This window comes from Podarcis filfolensis (genome assembly GCF_964270895.1).
Source record: "Podarcis filfolensis genome assembly, chromosome: 13".
NCBI lineage: Eukaryota > Metazoa > Chordata > Lepidosauria > Squamata > Lacertidae > Podarcis > Podarcis filfolensis.
Genome location: NC_139615.1, coordinates 16,814,095 through 16,833,507, shown reverse-complemented (window position 1 = coordinate 16,833,507; position 19,413 = coordinate 16,814,095). Strand labels below are relative to the sequence as shown.

Below are 19,413 nucleotides of genomic sequence, written 5' to 3'. Positions count from 1 at the left end.
GGGCCATGAACTATCCTAACTGTAGGAAAGATTATAGTTTTGAAATGGGAAACATTGGAAAATCCCACCTTTAAAGGAAAATGTAAGGTGAGATGTGCAGGCTTGTTCATGACATAATTCCCACTATCTGCACATCATCGCTGGAAGCACAGGCCTTCTGGTAAGTATTGGGTTTTTGTTTTGCAAGGGATGACATGCCCAGCAATGACATCACAGGCTTGAAAATGGGGGCCAGGAGATGCTCCAGCTTCTGGGGAGGGAAGAACAGAACAACTTACAAAGGGGGTGAAAGGTCCCACGTTCAACCCCAGGCATCTCCAGGTAGGGCCAGGAATGGTCCTCTGCCTGAATCCCTGGAGAGCGACAGCCAATCAGTGTAGACAATACTGATGGAGGTGAACCAACCGTCTCACTCAGTATAAGCCTTGTCCTTGTGTGTGTGACGCCATAGCTGCAGGGCAACACCATGCAACCGTTTGTTGCGACTTCCCAAGGGTCATTTCTTCCTTTTTTCTGCCACTGCCAGTTCTGCGTGCGCAGCTGTTGTCCATGGAGAAGTCGGGCACGTGGTGGCAGTTCACGGCCTCGGTCCTCACCGTCTACCGCCAGCGCCGAGTGCCCATTCGGCGGGGCGAGCAGCCGCTCTGGGTGCCTGAGCAGGACCTGGCATGCCGCTGCCTCCACCTCCAAGTTGGCAAATCTTACCTGGTGATCGGCAATGATGAGGAGTCACCCGACCCTGCCCGGTTAATCCTCGACAAAAACAGCCTGGCCCTGCCTTGGAGGGACGCCTGGGCACACAAACTGCGCAGTTTCCAGCAGCAAAGCAGGCGTGGGAAATGCAGACTCAGCTGAATCAGCACAGGGGGCCGGGGGAGCAGGGAGGAAAACAGAGTGAGGGAATGGGGGGGGAACAAATGGGTACATTTGGTAATACCCCTCCACTTCCCTTGATATTAGAGAGCATAAGGGAAACATTTGGATTTTTAAGTGTTAGTTTTGAGGACATATAGGCTTCTCTTACCGCCTCCATCCTCTCCTGTGTGGCAAGTAAGGAACACTTGAAAAGAAGTCGACGCCTGTGAATCCCAAGACAACCTGACCTGATCTGCGCCTGTCAAACTGAAAATGTGCAGACTGGAGCGTAATTATCCCTCCGCACGTGTCTGAAATTTACGACGCAGTTCTCCGCTCAAATAATAAATAAATAAATGCCAACATGCATATTTCAAGATAAAGATGCTTTTAGAAATAATGTACATGGAGATAAACGGTGTATTTAAATACGTATTTTGTGTGGGGTTGGTTTATTTATTTCAGTTGCAGGTTAATGTGGAAATGAGATTGGAACAGACTTGCAAATGAACAGGTAAATTGGACATGCATGTCTGTCCATCAGCAGAGGGGGAAATACCACCCCTTTGGGGGGGGCTGAGGAATTTCATTTTCACAATGCGTTTCAGAGATCAGCATCCCTATCTTGCTGTCATGTCTACCAGGTGGTTTGCTCTGAGTCGACGGCTGCTCTAAAGGAGGAGGGAGATACGTTTTGGGTTGGGTATTGTTGATGCGCTGTAGCAGTGGATCTACTTATTGCTTTCTGGCGGCAAAGCTCTTGCCAGATTGCGAAACTTGCTCACAGGCAGGGGAAAGGCATATCATGTGTTTGTGGCAGGGTAGGAGCGTGCATCTGTTTCTCCCTCGCAACAGCCCCCCTCGGTGATGCACAAGCAAGCAAATGCTAAACTTTGTGCTCTTGGGAGCTACTAGTAATATTACAAATGAATAAAGGAAAATGCAGACTATGTTCCTCGCGGACTTAACTAAGAACTCAGTCTCAGGCGCTCCTCTTCAGAAGCAAACCCCTCGGAGGGCAAAGGGACTTCCTCCTAGGCAAATCTGCTCCTACCTGCCTGTGCCTCTTCCTTGTTTCCACCTTGTCTCTTGCATGCAGGCACCCAGGATGCTGGGGAAGGCACAGGCCACCACACCCACATTGCAGCAATGGCAGCACACGGGCTCCGACTCTCTTAGCTAGCAAAGCAGCTTGAGTGCCTGCTCTGAGCTGCTGCCTGAGAAGCAATAGGACTAAAAAGAATAAGCAGAGCTTTCTGCGAGTTGAAGGAGTGCGGAAAGAGGATAGCGCTTTGCTTACTAACTAACACAGCTAACAACCCAGTCTCAAGAAGCAGGCCCCAATGAGTGTAAAAGGACTTCCTCCCAGGTCAGGCCTGCCAGAACGGAGAGAGATACTCGCCTGGAAATGTGTAGCAGCAGCAATTAAAGATATACGAGGCAAGGAGTGTTGAGGTTTGGTGGCAGCGGCAGAGGAGGAGAGTGGGTTAACCTAAAAACCATGATAGGGCAAACACAGCACAGCAGCATGTACTTGATTTAGGAAGCCTTTTTACATTGCTATTGGTTAGTGGAAAAGTAGTTTCTTGCTTCAGGTCAGCAGATGTGTCACCTGGGCAGTAGAAACATGCGCTTCCTGTCAAAAAATGAAGGAGGGAGCAACCTATGGCACAAGGCGAGCTTTGAGGCAGTGCAGATGAGCTCATAGTGCCACATTGTCCTTGTCTAAAACAACTACACCATCTAGTGGACAGTCGGGACAGCTATTGCTGCTTTATTAGTTTGGGGAGGCAAAATTTTATAACCAGCCGCGACTGCAAATAAAACAAAAGTCACCTGCAAGAGGAAAGGCAGACAAAACTGGCAAAAACAAATGTTCTTTTGTAGTAAAGAGAGGCACAGGATTATTGTGACACAGCAGCAAAAGCACACAAGAGAACTCCTTGCCTGGGGAAGAAAATCTAGCATGTGAAAGGAAAAAGGAAAGGTCTGACCCTTTGTCCCTGAAAGGCAAGCTTTCTAAATGCAGGAAGCATTTTATTTTGTGGGGGATGACTCAGACACACAACGTCACCACCACCACTGCAGCTTGATATGATACAATCCAAGAAAACTTTAATTCTTCCAGTTGTACAAGCTAGCCCTCTGCTTTCTATCAGAGTGAAGAGCTCCTACTGTTCATTGCTCAAAGCATAAACCTGCACTGGAATCCTCAGTAGTGCTGATAGCTGAGACTCCTAGATTATGTGAGAAGTGAATGGTAGCTTTTGTGTTAAAAAGAGTAAGCTGATTCTCATAACAAAGGCTGGTGTATAAGGACGTTAGAACAGGGGAAATTCTGCGCCTAACATTTCCCTCTCTGAAACCTTAAGGTTCCTGGTGGATTTCAGTTTGGAGTTCATCCCAAGGAAATCTGATCCCTGCGTCTTTCATCTTCTCCTGGTAGAGATGATGGAATGCAGCACTCTGCTCTGAAGTGAAATGATTTTTCCAATCTCCAGAAATCCCTGCAAAAAAAAAAGGTGCGATGGGGAATATGAGAGAGCTGGAGGGATCTTTTACTCTAGACGTACCACCTCCTCAAATATTGAATTGCAAGTAGTCCTGCCAAAGAACTCCCCCTCCCCGGCTTTCAGGGGTATTTTTACCTTTCCTGAGGAAGGGGCTGATCTTTTGGTTCATAATATCCTCAGGGACGAGGCTATAGTTCACCATCTTGTTTCCCTTCATGACTTGAAAAGAGGCATTCTCCACCACAGAGTCAACAGCAGGCACATCTAAGTCCTTGTCCAGGAACTGGCAGATGCGGAGAACGCTGCCCCGTAAGTCCTGAGAAGGGGAGATAACAAGGGTTGGAAGGAGATAGACTGCCAGGGCCTCAGAGTAGCCTAGAATGGCTTATGGGTCTGACCTGAGAGAGGACCGGGGTTGAGGACCAAAGAAACCTGTTTTTTTCTTAATAATTCACCTTCAGCAATTCATCATAGGTCAGAAGGAGAAAGTTTGCCTGGTCTTTGTAGGCCAGCCAGCTCTTGACATGATCAAACCAGGAGCCAAAGAGAACTAAAGAGAAACAGAGAGGGGATTTGTTTTGTGGTTTTAAAGAGAAGCAGCAGCAGCATGGAAAAAAATGAAGATTAAATTTAAAAAGACACAATCCTACACACAGTCACTTGGAAGCAAGCACTATCAATTTCGGTGAGACTTATGAAGAAACTTTCATAGGATTGTTCTTTTGCTGTCTACAATATTGTCCACCAGGAGCCACAGTTTCAAACGAAGATTCAGGCATAAATGGAAATAAGTGAATGAGAGAGATTGAAAGCTGCTAATTCATCCTTCTCCATCTGGTTGTTTTGAACTACAACACCCATCATCCCTGAGCATTGGCCATGCTGGCTGAGGCTAATGGGAGTAGTAGTCCAAAACATCTGGAAGACACCAGGTTGGGGGAAGGTGATCTAAGTGAATTTATTTTTAACCAACAGCAGATTGTTAAGAACCTGCATGGCTCAGTTGCAGAGGGGAGTTATGTGCTTTTGGGGGGGAGGGATCTGTGTGTGTGTGTGGTCACACCACACCCACTTGTGGCCACACCCACCATTGCCACCCTTCGTTTAATTGGTTCCAGGTTAAGCGGGTTTGACAGGTTGGAACTGACAACAGACCAATCAGACTTACGGATTGCATCTTTCACTTCCTTTGTAGGTGAGCAATGAGAATTACTAGGAAATCAAGACTATTGGCAGGATTGCCATGTGAGATTGAACAGAGCCAAAGGCCACAGCATAGGGACAATGTGTGGGTCCAGCCTGCCCTCAGCCAGCCCCCTTCCACCTGCCTCCTTATTAACAACCAGTCCAGGAGGTGAAACTGGCTGACAACCTCTTCCTTAGTCTCAGTGCTGCCTTTGTTGGTTTCAACAGAGAGGAGGGTGGGGACAAAACCAGAATTAACTTGATCTAGCTATTGTTGGCTCTGGCTCTGCCTGCTATTGCTGCTAGCGCCACCTGCTGTCAGCCTCCCAGCCTTTCAACCAAACAGCCCCAGTGGGGATCTAGGCTACGCTGCTTGTGACCCCTGACGCCTCCTACCAAATGTCAGGTCCCACTGCCCTTCCCAGAAAACCCACACGCTCATGTACCTTCCCCTGAAACAAACTTCCTGATGAATTCCCCAAAATCCTCCTCGTGCTCCAGAAATGAAGCCATCTTGGTGTAATAAAAGAGCGAGACACAGACATCCTTGGGGTCACGGACGGTGTAAATGGCCTGGAAAAGAAAGGTTTTTCAGGCATTGGAATAACTGCCAATGGCTCTTCCTCATGCCATGAGGCAGGGTCTCTCCTAGGGAGGCTGGCAGCGAAGAAAATACCTCCCTTCCCAGGGGGTCACGAAGAAACTACCTCTATGGCGCTCTTCTGTCGATTAGGGCAACTCAATAGTCTCTGTGAGGATGAGGATGATGATTAGATTTATATACTGCCCTTCATCAAAAGATCTCAGTTCCACCCCATGCACTGACTGGTTCCCTAGCATTGACAATGGTACCATGCCCCTTCCAATAATAATAATAATAATAATAATAATAATAATAATAATAATAATAATAATACAGTCATACCTCTTATTACCTTTGCTTCATGATACGATTTTTCAGGTTGCGTCCTGCGGTGACCCAGAAGTACCGGAAAGGGTTACTTCTGGGTTTCGCCACTCGTCCATGCGCAGACGCGCAAAATGACATAACGAGCATGCACAGAAGTGGTGAATAGCAACCCGCACATGCGCAGACGCACAGACACAGGTTGCGTTCCTTTCAAGTTGCGAATGGGACTCTGGAACGGATCCCGTTCGCAACCAGAAGTACCACTGTAATCCATTCTTTACCCTAATGTTCCAGGGCAGGTTACAACAATGAAAACACCATACAGTGGTACCTCGGGTTACATATGCTTCAGGTTACATACGCTTCAGGTTACAGACTATGCTAACCCAGAAATAGTACCTCGGGTTAAGAACTTTGCTTCAGGATGAGAACAAAAATCGTGCTCTGGCGGTGAGGTGGCAGCAGGAGGCCCCATTAGCTAAAGTGGTGCTTCAGGTTAATTCAAGAACGAATTAACTCAAGGTACCACTGTATTAAAAACAATTTGAAACAACTTACAATACTGGAAATCAGGTGAGTACTAAAGCATACGTCTCAGGTGTCAAAGGGCAGGGTAAAGCATAACTTAGGAGATCTCCCTGGCCACCACCCTCTGAGCTTCTTCTTTTAAAAAATATATTTTTATTAAAGATTTCTTAGTTTACAAAAATATGTGCATTGTCTCTTTTTCCAAGTTGTGTTTTCTACCAGTTTCATTTGTTGTGAGACATTAGTGTTACATACAGTGTTGGGTTAGGAAGAAAAGAGGGGGAAGAAGGGGAGGGAGGAATGATAGCAGCCTTATTAGAAAAACTAACCAATGAACTGAAACTGACGTGGGGACAAATAGAAGAAGACGCCTTCACCCCAGTATGGCTCCTCTTTGTCACATACACAGCCCAACAAGACAACGACAAGAATCCGGTGACAGCATACGAATCAATCTGACTAAGATGATCCCAACACACACACACACACACACACACACACACACACACACAAACAAATCTCACTACAGCCAGCCAAAGACAACCAACCACACCTTAGGCCACCCGAACCTCTCTCACCACCAAGTAAATACAACAAGCGAATAGTAAGAGAACCCACACATGTGACGCTGACACAAAACCCCACATATACACTAAGTGGAAGAACAGAAGCATTGCCACCCGACCCGACCCTCTGAGCTTCTGAGGAAACTGTGGTGACCAAGAGAGCCCCCTCCTCTGTACATTAGCACCCAAGAAGGTCCTAGACTCACCTTAGCCTGTGAGGTGAAGAACGATTCTGGAAAGATTGCTGCGGGTAAGTGAGAGGTTATGAGGCGGGGGCACGTTTGGTTCTCCAGGTATTTCACTGCTGTGACCTGTTCAATCCAGGGCACCCGTTCCCAGCAGGGTAATGACCGTGAGAGAGTGGGGTCCCCATTGCTGTGGATCAAGGTGAGGATTTCCTTCATCCAAGTTGTTCCTGGGGAAGGATGAGAGATGAGCACCCTCTTGGCCTCACAGAGGGCATCTGCAAATGGGATTTTGAAATAAAAAGGAGCTATCCAGGTTAGTTTGCATCACCTCTCCTGTCCCCGTAACAGCTTGACATGCAGCACAGTTCAACGGGTGCTGCTTTTTGAAAAGCTGCGCCTGTTGAATTTCTGCCTGTCCCGCAGCTGTTCAGAGTAATAAACAGCCTTAGCAAGGGGGGGGTTTCCTGTGGAAGAACACTAGCTGGGATCTGAGTATCTTCTAGATTCAAATAGAAAGAGTGGGGTAGACAAAAATGAGTGGATAGAGTTTGTCAGTCCAGAAACTCTGGGCAGGCGAGAGCCCAGGGGTTGGGTGTTGTGTTGTGTTGTGTTGTGTTGTTGTGTTGTGTTGTGTGTGCTTTCAAATGGCTCACCAGATTTTGGATACGTGATGTTGAAGACGTCGCTGTCTTGCACCTGGAAGCTCCGATGGGCATACCGAACGCTGTCTTCACTGTGCACCAGAGCGGGGAGGGTTATTCCACCGTACTCTATGGAGTGTGCAAGCCGCCTGGCCATGGTCTTGGGATTGCGGGGAAGAGGTTGAAAAGAAGAAGACGCAAACGTGCACTTATTTAATTGTCACATTTATTTAATTGTCACATTTATTTATTTCATGACTGCATGCTTTAATCTGATTTCAGTTCCTCATTCATTTTAATATTGTTACCCAGGTCTGGTCAGCCTATAGGGGGCTTCAGTTGCCTCCAGCTATGTGCAGGGGCAACATCTCTGTTGGTTCCTTTTACAGTGGTGCCTTGGTTCTTAAACTTAATCCGTTCCGGAAGTCCGTTCCAAAACCAAAACGTTCTAAAACCAAGGCACGCTTTCCCATAGGAAGTAATGCAAAATGGATTAATCTGTTCCAGACTTTTAAAAACAACCCCTAAAACAGCAATTTAGCATGAATTTTACTATCTAACAAGCCCATTGATCCATAAAATGAAAGCAATAAACAATGCACTGCAGTCACACATCAATCAATCAATCAATCAATCAGTAGCTGAACTGGGTTCCACACAGTCACAAAAAAGCAACAAAAACAGAAACGCGAAATAAATAGCAAAAACAGACAGACCTAAGCATAACACTCAAAACAAAAGTGTGGCACTCAAATCAGAAGTGTAACACTCAAAACAGAGCACATTCAGCTTCCGAAAAATGTTCACAAACTGGAACACTTACTTCCGAGTTTGCGGTGTTTGGGTTCCAAGTTATTTGAGTACCAAGGCGTTTGAGAACCAAGGTACCACTGTATAGGGAGCTGGCCAAGGTCCTGCAGGCAAAAGACGCCTCATGAGGCCTCAAATGCCCACAGAACTGGACAGTGCTGGTTAGGAACACATGGAGCAGCCTTGCACCAAACCAGACCACGGGTCCATCTAGCCTAGTACTGTCTACACTGGCTGGCAGTGGCTCTCCAGGGTTTCAGGCAGGAGTCCTTAAACCCACCACATGGAGATGCTGGGGACTGAACCTGGGACCTCCTGCATGAAAAGCTGATGCTCTAACACCTTGCAGCTTCATCAGCTGGGGTTCCCACTTGTTTACTGGCAGGGGGAGGGCTCCTGGCTGGCGCAGAGTTGCCGCACTTGCTGAGGAGGAAGAAAGCAGGGGCAAAAAGGAGCATGCAGGCCTCGGGGTCCGCTGACCTGTGCCAGAGGCCTAACAATCCTGCAAAAGTCAAAGCTCTAACCCAGGCATAGGCAAACTTGGCCCTCCAGATGTTTTGGGACTACAACTCCCATCATCCCTGACCACTGGTCCTGTTAGCTAGGGATCATGGGAGTTGTAGTCCCAAGACATCTGGAGGGCCAAGTGTGCCTATGCCCTGTTTAAGGTATCAAAAATAAATGTTCACAAATACACAGGGTGGGTGCAAATGCACAGGTACATAGACCATATTCTGAAATGGTGCAGGTAAGCAATCCTGAAGCAATTTTGACTCTCCTAAATGACCCCAAATATTTCCCTGTGGTAGAAGGAAGTGTTGGATATTCTCTCTGTGTGAGAGAATCATTTGTTCCAGAAACAGAGAAGTTTCAAGAAGCAGCAGAAGGCTGAGATTATTTTGTCTATGCGAGGACACTTTCTGTGGGAACTGTTCTCTGGACATGCGCAGTGTGCCAAGCAAATGTTCTCCCACATTTCCCCATCACTTTCCTTACTGCAAAATTACTGGGTTGGGAGAGGGTTGTTGCCCAAGAGCTCCAAAGCAACTCTGGTGGTGAATTGCAAACTGAATTTGCCAGGATGCCACTGAATCCTGCCGGAAAACAGCATTAGTCTGACAGTGCCCCTGCTGACTTCCGGAGGCGGCGCCAACGGCAATGGCGGTCTCCTTCTGAGTAGGAGGAGAAGCTCTGTAGAAAGTGGGTCTGTTCCGCTACGGCGAAGCGGGGACCCGATTAGAAATCGCAGGCAGAAAGAGCCTGCGAGCGTGGGACCCAGCAGGCACCTTTTGCGCCCCCCGCTTTAGCAAGGGAGCCCCGTAAGGGGTTCCGGTGTGCAGCGGGAGCGGCGCGGTGCTACGGGTCAATTGCTGCGTCTATGGAGCGAAGCCGCGTAGCTGTTGCCGGAGAGCGCCGACCTTTTTCCTGTGAAATTCGGCTCTAAAGAGAACATCCGTGAGTAGGGGAATTTAAGAATTTCGGACTTGAAAAGAAAAAATAAGAGAATTTGGGCTCCGAAGCGGAAAGGTGCAAACAGGAAGTCCGCCTTTCCGTTTTGTAAAAGATCAAAGCAAAGACCTTTCTACGCTAATACTTTAAAGTGGGTTGTAAAACTTGAACTCCAAGCATTAAAAGAAGGAACTCCCCCATTAGAGGAGAGGGGGGAAGTTAAGAAAGTGACTGTATTTCTTCTGGGGATCTTCTGGGAACTTAATGGTTTTTTTTCTTTCGGACTCCCTGGGAACGGACTGTCAGATTAACAAGGACTGTTACATTTGAGCTCGCATTGACTTGACTTGGATACTGTAAATATCGCTCAAACTCTGCAAGGTGATACATTCAAAGTCTCCCTTTAATTGGATACTTAGTTTTAACTAAAGAGGGGACACGGAAAGTTACAAAAAGACTTTGTTATTTGGTTGCTGTGAATACAAAGGCGGCTACTGTGTCCCCCTAGAGGACTATTGATGTCAGTATCTGACTGGGGGAATTTTCCACTACTAACTTTGGGGACTTTCCACTGCAAGGCTTGATCCTGGGAACTGACCTTGACGGAAGATAAGGGGGAATGACTGAACAAAGAGCAACAAGAGCTAAGGTTAAAGGGCAACAGTCTACCTTAGCTTCCCAGCAACGCAGAGCATCTGTGCCTGGCCCCCCTGTGACTCAGGAGGAAGACGCAGGGCAATCTGAGTTAAAAGGAATGGCCTCAGAAGGGGAATTTACATCTGTGTTGAACAAAATCTATGAAAAATTGGAAGGCCTAAGTAAGCAGGTCTCAGATCAGTCAGCTGAAATTAAAGGGAACACAGCTAGTATCAACTCAAACACTAAAGCTATAGAAAAACTGCTGGAGGAATCTGCGACTACCAGGAAAATAGCCGAGGAGGCAAAAGAAAAAGCTGAGGAAGCAAAAGAAAAAGCTGTGGCTGTAGAGGGAGAAATTAAACCAATACGTAAACAGATTGGGGATCACCAGGCCTTATTGTCTATGGTGGAATTGAGAGAGAGGCAGACAAACTTGAGGATCAGAGCGGTGCCTGAACTTGAGAAAGATAATTTGAACGACTATCTTTCACAGGAATTTGAGAAATTTTGGAATTTGGAGTTGGATAAAGATTTTAAGATAGTGAGCGCCTTTAGACTTGGAAGAGGAGGGAGGAAAAACAGGGTGAGAGACTGTTTGGTGACCCTCCGGTCGAAAGAGGAACGGGACAAAATATTGGGCGCTCACTTCCAGAAGACTTTAGAGATTAATGAGTCCAGAGTGGAGATTTTTAAAGATATTCCGAAACATCTGCTGGATTTGAGAGTCAATTACGGAGACTTGGTGGCCTTGCTGAGAAGGAACTCTATTGCCTTCAGATGGGAGTTCCCCCAGGGACTGTCTTTTACATTTAAAGGGAAAAAGTTCAGAATCAGATCAGTGGAAGATAAGGAAAAATTTTTGAGAGACTTTGAAGAAGATCTACAAAAGGAAGCGACAGATGTGCTAAAAGCCTTGAGACCAGGAGTAGACACAGCACTACCACCTTTGGAATTTGACAAATCGAAAAGGAAGATACCACCGCAAGAACTTGATAAGCTCTTGGGAGCGACTGGAGGAAATTAAAACAACTACACCATGTCTCTGCAAGCATTAAGTTGGAACATTCACGGCCTTAACTCTCCGGAGAAAAGGAGAAAAGTCTTTCACATATTGAAAAAGGAACAATTAGACCTAATTTGTTTACAGGAAACCCATGTGGTAAGGCTCCACAGAAAAGTTCTTATTAATAAAAGATTGGGTCAAGAATTTATCTCATCGGACAAAGTTAAAAAGAGAGGAGTTGTTATCTATGCAAAAGAGAGCCTATCACCGAAGTTTGTTTTTAAAGATGAGCAAGGAAGATTTGTCGCAATTGAGATCCAACTACAAGGTGAAAAATATTTGATTGTTGGAGTATATGCACCAAATGAGGGGAAATCTGAATTTTTTAAGAAACTGCATGAGACATTGTTGGACTATATGGACTACAACATCATTTTGATGGGAGATATGAATGGAGTGGTATCTACTAACATGGATAAGTCGCAAAGACAGGTGGTAACTAAAGATGGCAGACTACCAAAAACCTTTTTTGAACTAGTTGACAATATGGACCTTACTGACATTTGGAGAACTAAGAACCCCCTTGGAAGAGAGGGAACATTCTTCTCTGAAGCCAACATGACTTGGACAAGAATTGATCAAATATGGATAACTAGAGGACTGGCACCTAAGACACGAAAAGTGGAAATTTGCCCAAAAACTTGCTCCGACCACAATGCAGTGAAGATGGAGATGAAACTAATGCCAACCGGTTCTTTCAGATGGAGAATGAATGACACCCTGTTTAGAGACCAGGCGGTGATTAAGAAGGCCCAAAAAACTTTGAGAGACTATTTCGAGATAAATTTGAACACTACGGTGGAAAAAAGAACAATCTGGGACGCAGGTAAAGCGGTCATGAGAGGGTTTCTGATTCAACAGAATGCAATAAAGAAGAGAACCCAAAATGAGAAAAAAGATAAAATTCTGGAAAAAATAAAAGAAGGAGAGAAGAGACTAAGAGCGAAACCAAAATCTCAAGAGATTCTGAGAGAAATTAAGCTATATCAAGTACAATATATGAAAATGATAAATCAGGAAGTGGAATGGAAAATTAAGCAGATGAGACAAAAGTCCTTTGAATCAGCAAACAAATGTGGGAAACTGCTAGCATGGCAGATGAAGAAAAGACAGAAATTAAACACTATTACAAATTTGGAGGTAAATGGAAAGATCATACAGAATCCATTGGAAATTAGAAACTGCTTCCAGAGATACTTTAAACAACTCTATACACAAGGACCACAGAAAGAGGCCGAGTTAGATCAATTCCTGAGGAAAAATGGATTACAAAAAATTTCTCAAGAAAAAAAGACATTGTTGAGTGACAAAATTACAGAACAGGAAGTGATGGGTGCCATTCAAAATATGCAGTTGGGTAAATCTCCAGGACCAGACGGCTTAACCTCCAAATACTATAGAGTCTTGAAAGATTGGTTAATTCGGCCACTAATGGAGGTGTGCAATGAGATATTAGAGGGGAAAAAGGCGCCGGAGTCGTGGCAGGAAGCCTACATTACACTTATACCGAAAACTGAGTCTGAAAAGACGCAACTTAAGAACTACCGCCCCATATCCCTTCTTAATGTGGATTACAAAATATTTGCAGACATTTTGGCTAATAGGTTAAAAAAAGTATTATTGGAAGAGATTCACAAGGATCAAGCTGGCTTTCTCCCGGGTAGACACTTGTCGGACAATACAAGGAACATAATTAATATTCTGGAGAAGCTGCAAGTGAATATAAATACTAAAGCAGTCCTAATTTTCATAGATGCGGAGAAAGCCTTTGACAACATTTCTTGGAGTTTTATGAAGAAAAACCTTCAGGGGATGGGGGTGGGTCAAGGGTTTGAAAATGGTATAAGTGCAATATATTCAGAACAAAAGGCTAAGTTAATTGTTAATAATGTGGTGACAGAGGGATTTAAGATAGAGAAAGGTACACGACAAGGCTGCCCAATTTCCCCATTGTTGTTTATATCAGTCCTGGAGGTACTACTGAACATGATTAGAAGGGACCGTCTGATTAAAGGCATTCAGGTCGGAGCTAAGCAATATAAATTGAAAGCATTTGCAGATGACTTAGTATTAACATTACAGGAGCCAGAATCTAGTTCGAAAAGAGTTTTGGAAGTGATCCAAGAATTTGGGCAGATGGCTGGCTTTAAGTTGAACAAGTCAAAAACTAAAGTTCTTGAGAAAAATTTAACACCGATCGAGAAAGAAAGGTTTCAGAAGGAGACAGGCCTAACAATAGTAAAGAAGGTTAAATATTTGGGGGTTAACATGACTGCTAAGAATCTAAATTTATTTAAAGATAATTATGAGAAATGTTGGTCAGAAGTGAAGAAAGATTTAGAGATATGGTCAAATCTGAAGCTCTCCTTGCTGGGCAGAATTGCGGCTATAAAAATGAATGTATTGCCAAAGATGTTATTTTTGTTTCAATCCTTGCAAATTTTAGACAAAATGGATTGTTTCAAGAAGTGGCAGAGAGATATATCTAGATTTGTCTGGCAGGGCAAGAAGCCCAGAATAAAATTTAAAATACTAACTGATGCTAAAGAAAGAGGTGGATTTGCCCTGCCAGACCTGAAACTTTATTATGAATCGGCCGCATTTTGTTGGCTGAAAGAATGGCTGCTTCTTGAAAACACAGACATTTTGGATTTAGAAGGTTTCAATAATGTTTTTGGGTGGCATGCATATCTGTGGTATGACAAGGTTAAAGCTCATAAAGCATTTAAAAACCATATTGTCAGGAAAGCATTGTTTAATGTCTGGTTAAGATACAAAGACTTATTGGAGAATAAAACCCCAAGGTGGTTGTCACCAATGGAGGCAAAGGCACTCAAAAAGTCCAATATGGAGGCCAAATGGCCGAAATATTGGGAAATACTGGAACAAGAAGGAGACAAATTGAAATTGCAGAGTTTTGAGAAATTAAAAGATAAGGTGCGAGATTGGCTGCACTATTTTCAAATAAGAGAAGCTTATAACATGGATAAAAAAATAGGTTTCCAGGTGGAAAAATCAAAATTGGAAACTGAATTGTTAGAACCCAAAACTAAAACACTTTCAAGAATGTATAACTTGCTGCTAAAATGGAATACGCAGGATGAAACAGTTAAATCTGCTATGATAAAATGGGCACAAGATGTTGGTCATAATATCATGTTCGCTGACTGGGAACAGTTATGGACCACAGGTATGAAATTTACGGCATGTAATGCCCTAAGAGAGAATATTATGAAAATGATATACAGGTGGTACATGACACCAGTCAAGCTTGCAAAAATCTATCATTTGCCCGACAATAAATGTTGGAAGTGTAAAGAAAATGAAGGAACATTCTTTCACCTTTGGTGGACATGCCCAAAGATTAAGGCTTTCTGGGAGATGATTTATAACGAAATGAAAAAAATATTTAAATATACATTTCTTAAGAAGCCAGAGGCCTTTCTCTTGGGCATGGTCGGCCAATTGGTGCCAAAGAAGGACAGAACTTTCTTTATGTATGCAACAACAGCAGCAAGAATTCTTATCGCTAAGTATTGGAAGACACAAGAGTTACCCACCCTGGAAGAGTGGCAGATGAAGCTGATGGACTATATGGAATTAGCGGAAATGACTGGCAGAATCCGAGACCTGGGAGAAGAGTTGGTGGAAGAGGACTGGAAGAAATTTAAAGACTATTTTCAGAAATACTACAAACTTAATGAATGTTAAAAATGCTTGGATTGGTAACAAGTGGTAATTAGTGACAAAAGTTAGTAAGATTATGTAAAAAAGGTATTGATAAATGGTTAAAAATATTGATGTATAATATGTTATGGTATAAAGTTAAAATATTTGAAAAAGGGTAAGAATTTGCTGAATTAAATTTTTATACGGGAATACAAAAGTGGGGAGGCGTGAGGAGGTCAAGAACTTGAATTTGAGATTATTGGGAATAATGGATTTGTTTTTATTTTTGTGTTTTTTGTTTAATTTAACTTTTTTTTTAATTAATTGTGATTCTTTCTTTGTATCTCTGTGTGCTTTGTTTTTTCTGTAATGTATGGCTTTTTATTTTGAGAATTTCTATTCTTTCTTTTTGTAAAATCTTAATAAAAATTTATTTAAAAAAAAAAAAAGACAGTGCCCCTGCTGAACTAACTGAGCTAAAAGCTGAACTTTTTAACTTGGACTGAGGCTTGGGCTTAACATTCCCATTTCTATGTTGCATTTAATAACCTAAACTGAGCTTGACCCAAAAGCTAAGCCCATTTGAAACTGACTCAGGAGCAGGGAGTGGGAGCAGCAAGGAAGATCAACTCTGAGCTTTCAACAGTTAGGATCACATACCCTCCAACATTTCTCCAATGAAAATAGGGACATCCTATTCCATAATGATGCTGGTGATGATTATGATATAGTATTTACACTCTGCCCATCTGACTGGGTTGCCCCAGCCACTCTGGGTGGCTTCCAACATATATAAAAAACATAACAAAACATTAAACATTTTTAAAATTCCTACAGGGCTACCTTCAGATGTCTTCTAAATGTTGTATAGTTACTTCTCCTTGGCTCGGGGATTGCATAACCATATCCTCCAACATTTCTCTGATAAAAAAGGGATGTCCTAAGGAAAAGCTTAGGACATTCCAGGATCAAATCAGAAACTGGGATGGCTTTGTAAATCCGGCAGCGTCCCTGGAAAACAGGGACACTTGGAGGGTCTGGGATGATGGTCAAAGGAGGGGAAGGGGGGACAGCTGTTTGCGAAGGCTTCTCTATTTGATCAACCCTTTGCATTTTCAATAGGAGGAGAAAACACTCACCTGTTGCTTCTCCTTTCACAGGCCCAGATCCCCAGCAGCAGAACCTGCTAAACTGACTCCTGGTAGCATGATCTCTGCAGAGGGGCGGAAATCCGGGCCACTCATTGAAAGACACACAAAAGGAGACTTTGTTCTTTGTGGAGGGAAGGCTAGAGGGAGGCAGCAGAGCAAAACCAAGGCCACATATTTTGATAGGCAGCTCTCCTTTGCCTCATAGAAATAAAAGACTAACCCAGACATATGTGACCATATGTCTCCACCACAGCCAGCTCCTATCCTCACACCGCTTCCTTCTTAATCATTGAAAAATAATTTTGTGTGTGTGTTCTCGGTTGTTCTTCTTGGCCGTGAAAGGCAATGCACGTACAATGCATCTGTCTTGTAAAGAAGGCTTGGTGCCCTGACCCCCACCTGCAGCCTAGCCCCCAAACCTCCTATAGTGCTCTCCCCTTCCAAAGAACTAAGAAGTTCTGAATTTCCACTCCTTATCTGGAAAACGTTACTGGTGAAACCAGGAATCCTGACTTCACCTAAGTCCGGGTGAGTGAGAATCCTTTTTACTGCCTGAGGGCTCGTTTCCCATCTGGGTCATGTTTTAATTTGTTTATCGTTCATTCATTCATTCATTCATTCATTCATTCCCCATGCCACACATAATTTTATACACTTCTATCATGTTGCCTCTTACTGGTCTTTTCTCTAAACTAAAAAACAACAAACCTACTTTCATCTGAAATCCACTTCCCTACAAATACTCCTCATTGGATTTAGTTCTGCTCTCCAGAACAACAAAAAACAAGTCTGCTCTATCTTCTGCATGACAACCCTTAGTTGAAGACGGCGATCGTGTTTCCCCTGAACCATAGTTTACAGTTCAAATGGCACACTGCACTATGGTTACACTAAAGTGAAGGGGGGAAGCTTCTGATCTTCATACCGGAGCAACAGGGGAATGTGCACAAAGTGGGGCAAGGAGGTTGGGGTCATGTCCCTAATGCTAAACCATGGAGAGTATTCATGCATTCAGCAGAGAGCCCTCAGGTGCTAAGTAACCAAACAAAGACTAAATCAAGGGTAACCCCCCCCCCCCCAGAATGTGAAGGCAGTGAGAGATTTTACTTTCTTGGGCTCCATGATCACTGCAGATGGTGACAGTAGTCACGAAATTAAAAGACGCCTGCTTCTTGGGAGAAAAGCGATGACAAACCTAGACAGCATCTTAAAAAGCAGAGACATCACCTTGCCAACAAAGGTCCGTATAGTTAAAGCTATGGTTTTCCCAGTAGTGATGTATGGAAGTGAGAGTTGGACCATAAAGAAGGCTGATCGCCGAAGAATTGATGCTTTTGAATTATGGTGCTGGAGGAGATTCTTGAGAGCCCCATGGACTGCAAGAAGATCAAACCTATCCATTCTGAAGGAAATCAGCCCTGAGTGCTCACTGGAAGGACAGATCCTGAAGCTGAGGCTCCAATACTTTGGCCACCTCATGAGAAGAGAAGACTCCCTGGAAAAGACCCTGGTGTTGGGAAAGATGGAGGGCACAAGGAGAAGGGGACAACAGAGGACGAGATGGTGGGACAGTGTTCTCGAAGCTACCAACATGAGTTTGACCAAACTGCCGGAGGCAGTTGAAGACAGAAGTGCTTGGCGTGCTCTGGCCCATGGGGTCACTAAGAGTCGGACACGACTAAACAACAACAACAAAGTTCACATCTAGTTACGTCTCTGCTCCTCTGAGGCTACTTCCTACATCCATTCCCCTAAAAGAAAACTTACTCCCTGCAGCCATTCCCCGTTCCTCTTGACTGGACTCCCTTACCTTTAATAGCTGCAGAATATGGAGCAATTCAACAGGTGCTGCTGCTGCTGCTGCTGCTACTGCTCTCCCCCCTCCCCCACCCCGCTTTTTTGTGGCGATGCATTTGAATAAACTGGCTGCATTTCTGCTTGTTGTGCAGCAGCTAAAACCACAGGCACTCTGCCAGGAATAAACAGTTGGCAACCCTTGTCCACTTTTCATTTAACGGTCTATTAGAGCACTCAACCTGCCTGGCTTTCAGAAAACCCAGGAGTTCTCCCAGATTTCATGTTTATTGTAAACTGCCCCCCTCTCTCTGAGGGTCTTCCTCCCCACCCACCCCATTTTGGCCCACTGCACATAATGATTTCCTCCAGAAAAAGTCAACTAGGCGGTGTTTTCTCTCCTCTGTAACAAACTCCAGCTCCCTTCCCAGAGCACCTCAAACTCCGTGAGTTCTCTCTGCCCTCCCCTTCCCATAACCTACTAAATTTCACTTCATCCCCAGTGGACCCAGGAGTCCTGATTTTGCGATAACCAATCCAAGGAGGGCAGCGCTGGGCGGGACTTCCCTTTGAAGAAACTTGCAAGCGTTGCCTCCTTTGGCAGGGGAGCCTTCGCCGTTAAGGTGGCACCGCGGAGATGCCCCTCGGATCTCGTCATTTCCCAGCCAGAGGAAGTGCCCAGCTTGGCCGGAGTTCTGCACATTTGGCCGGTTGCCAGAATGAGAGGATGCGAAGCCAGGGAATGAGTGGAGGGAAGTCTCTCTGAGAGCCATCCAAAGTCACACCTCACCCTGAAGGTGCCCAGGGGGCTCCTTTTCAGGAAATTTATGCAGGGCGTAAATCTAATCCAGGAGGATGGTTGGTGCGCCAGGCTTTGCCCCGGGTGCGCTCCAGCTGTTTTTGGACTACAACTGCCATCATCCCCTGCCAGGAGGCACTGGCAGGGGATCATGGGAGTTGTAGTCCAAAACAGCTGGAAGGCACACAGTGGGCAAAGGCTGCCCTAAAAGAATCATTAGAGGCCTGCAGCAAAAACAAACATAAGCTGTTCTGGTTTAAAGCAGTACAGAGGTACCTCAGGTTACAGATGCTTCAGGTTACAGACTCCACTAACCCAGAAATAGTACCTTGGGTTAAGAACTTTGCTTCAGGATGAGAGCAGAAATCGCGTGGCAGCAGCAGGAGGCCCCATTAGCTAAAGTGGTACCTTAGGTTAAGACTAGTTTCAGGTTAAGAACAGACCTCCAGAACAAATTAAGTTCTTAACCCGAGGTACAACTGTATGTGAAATTCAGACCCCAACACGTTTTAGACTTGCCACTTTTCAGAGTTGAGGGATAGCTCAGTCAGAGCAGCAGACTCTTATTCTCAGTGTTGTGGGTTTGAGGCCCCCCCCCCCGTGTTGGGTGAAAGATTCCTGCATTGCAGGAGGTGGGTCTAGATACGGCCCTC

The 19,413-nt window shown here is 44.7% G+C and overlaps 2 protein-coding genes across 7 annotated transcripts in view; one reads left to right on the top strand and one right to left on the bottom strand.

Moving 5' to 3' along the window:
- The window catches only part of LOC310747585 (netrin-1-like), a 40,700-nt gene extending 39,412 nt beyond the window's left edge, over positions 1 to 1,288 (top strand). For all 4 annotated transcript variants that reach the window (XM_083582123.1, XM_083582125.1, XM_083582126.1 and 1 more), the window contains one exon: positions 527 to 1,288. In XM_083582123.1, the coding sequence (XP_083438249.1) occupies positions 527 to 855 (329 nt within the window). In that variant the 3' untranslated portion in view covers positions 856 to 1,288. The remainder of the gene's footprint in view (positions 1 to 526) is intronic.
- On the bottom strand, positions 1,275 to 18,521 carry LOC310747595 (sulfotransferase 2B1-like). 3 transcript variants are annotated; one of them, XM_083582147.1, is made up of 9 exons: positions 18,440 to 18,521; positions 16,156 to 16,255; positions 8,210 to 8,300; positions 7,399 to 7,546; positions 6,764 to 6,972; positions 5,000 to 5,126; positions 3,824 to 3,918; positions 3,504 to 3,684; positions 1,275 to 3,362 (listed from the first exon to the last, which is right to left on the bottom strand). In XM_083582147.1, the coding sequence occupies exons 4-9, from the start codon at positions 7,541 to 7,543 to the stop codon at positions 3,223 to 3,225; spliced, it is 897 nt and encodes a 298-aa protein (XP_083438273.1). In that variant the 5' UTR covers positions 7,544 to 7,546; positions 8,210 to 8,300; positions 16,156 to 16,255; positions 18,440 to 18,521; the 3' UTR covers positions 1,275 to 3,222. The 3 variants fall into 3 exon arrangements, with proteins under 3 accessions (XP_083438273.1, XP_083438272.1, XP_083438271.1); XM_083582146.1 differs by lacking the exon at positions 8,210 to 8,300; XM_083582145.1 differs by lacking the exon at positions 8,210 to 8,300 and having other exon boundaries at positions 7,399 to 7,553; positions 18,440 to 18,520.
- Positions 18,522 to 19,413: the final 892 nt, after the last annotated feature.

Bases quoted from the DNA above. Each gene is read 5' to 3' on its own strand.
- LOC310747595 (XM_083582147.1), bottom strand. From the start codon at position 7,543: ATGGCCAGGCGGCTTGCACACTCCATAGAGTACGGTGGAATAACCCTC. The intron at 3,919-4,999 runs GTACATGAGCGT...GTTTCTCTTTAG, and splicing joins GAAGTTTGTTTCAGGGGAAG to TTCTCTTTGGCTCCTGGTTT. The intron at 3,685-3,823 runs GTGAATTATTAA...TCCCCTTCTCAG, and splicing joins CCTATGATGAATTGCTGAAG to GACTTACGGGGCAGCGTTCT.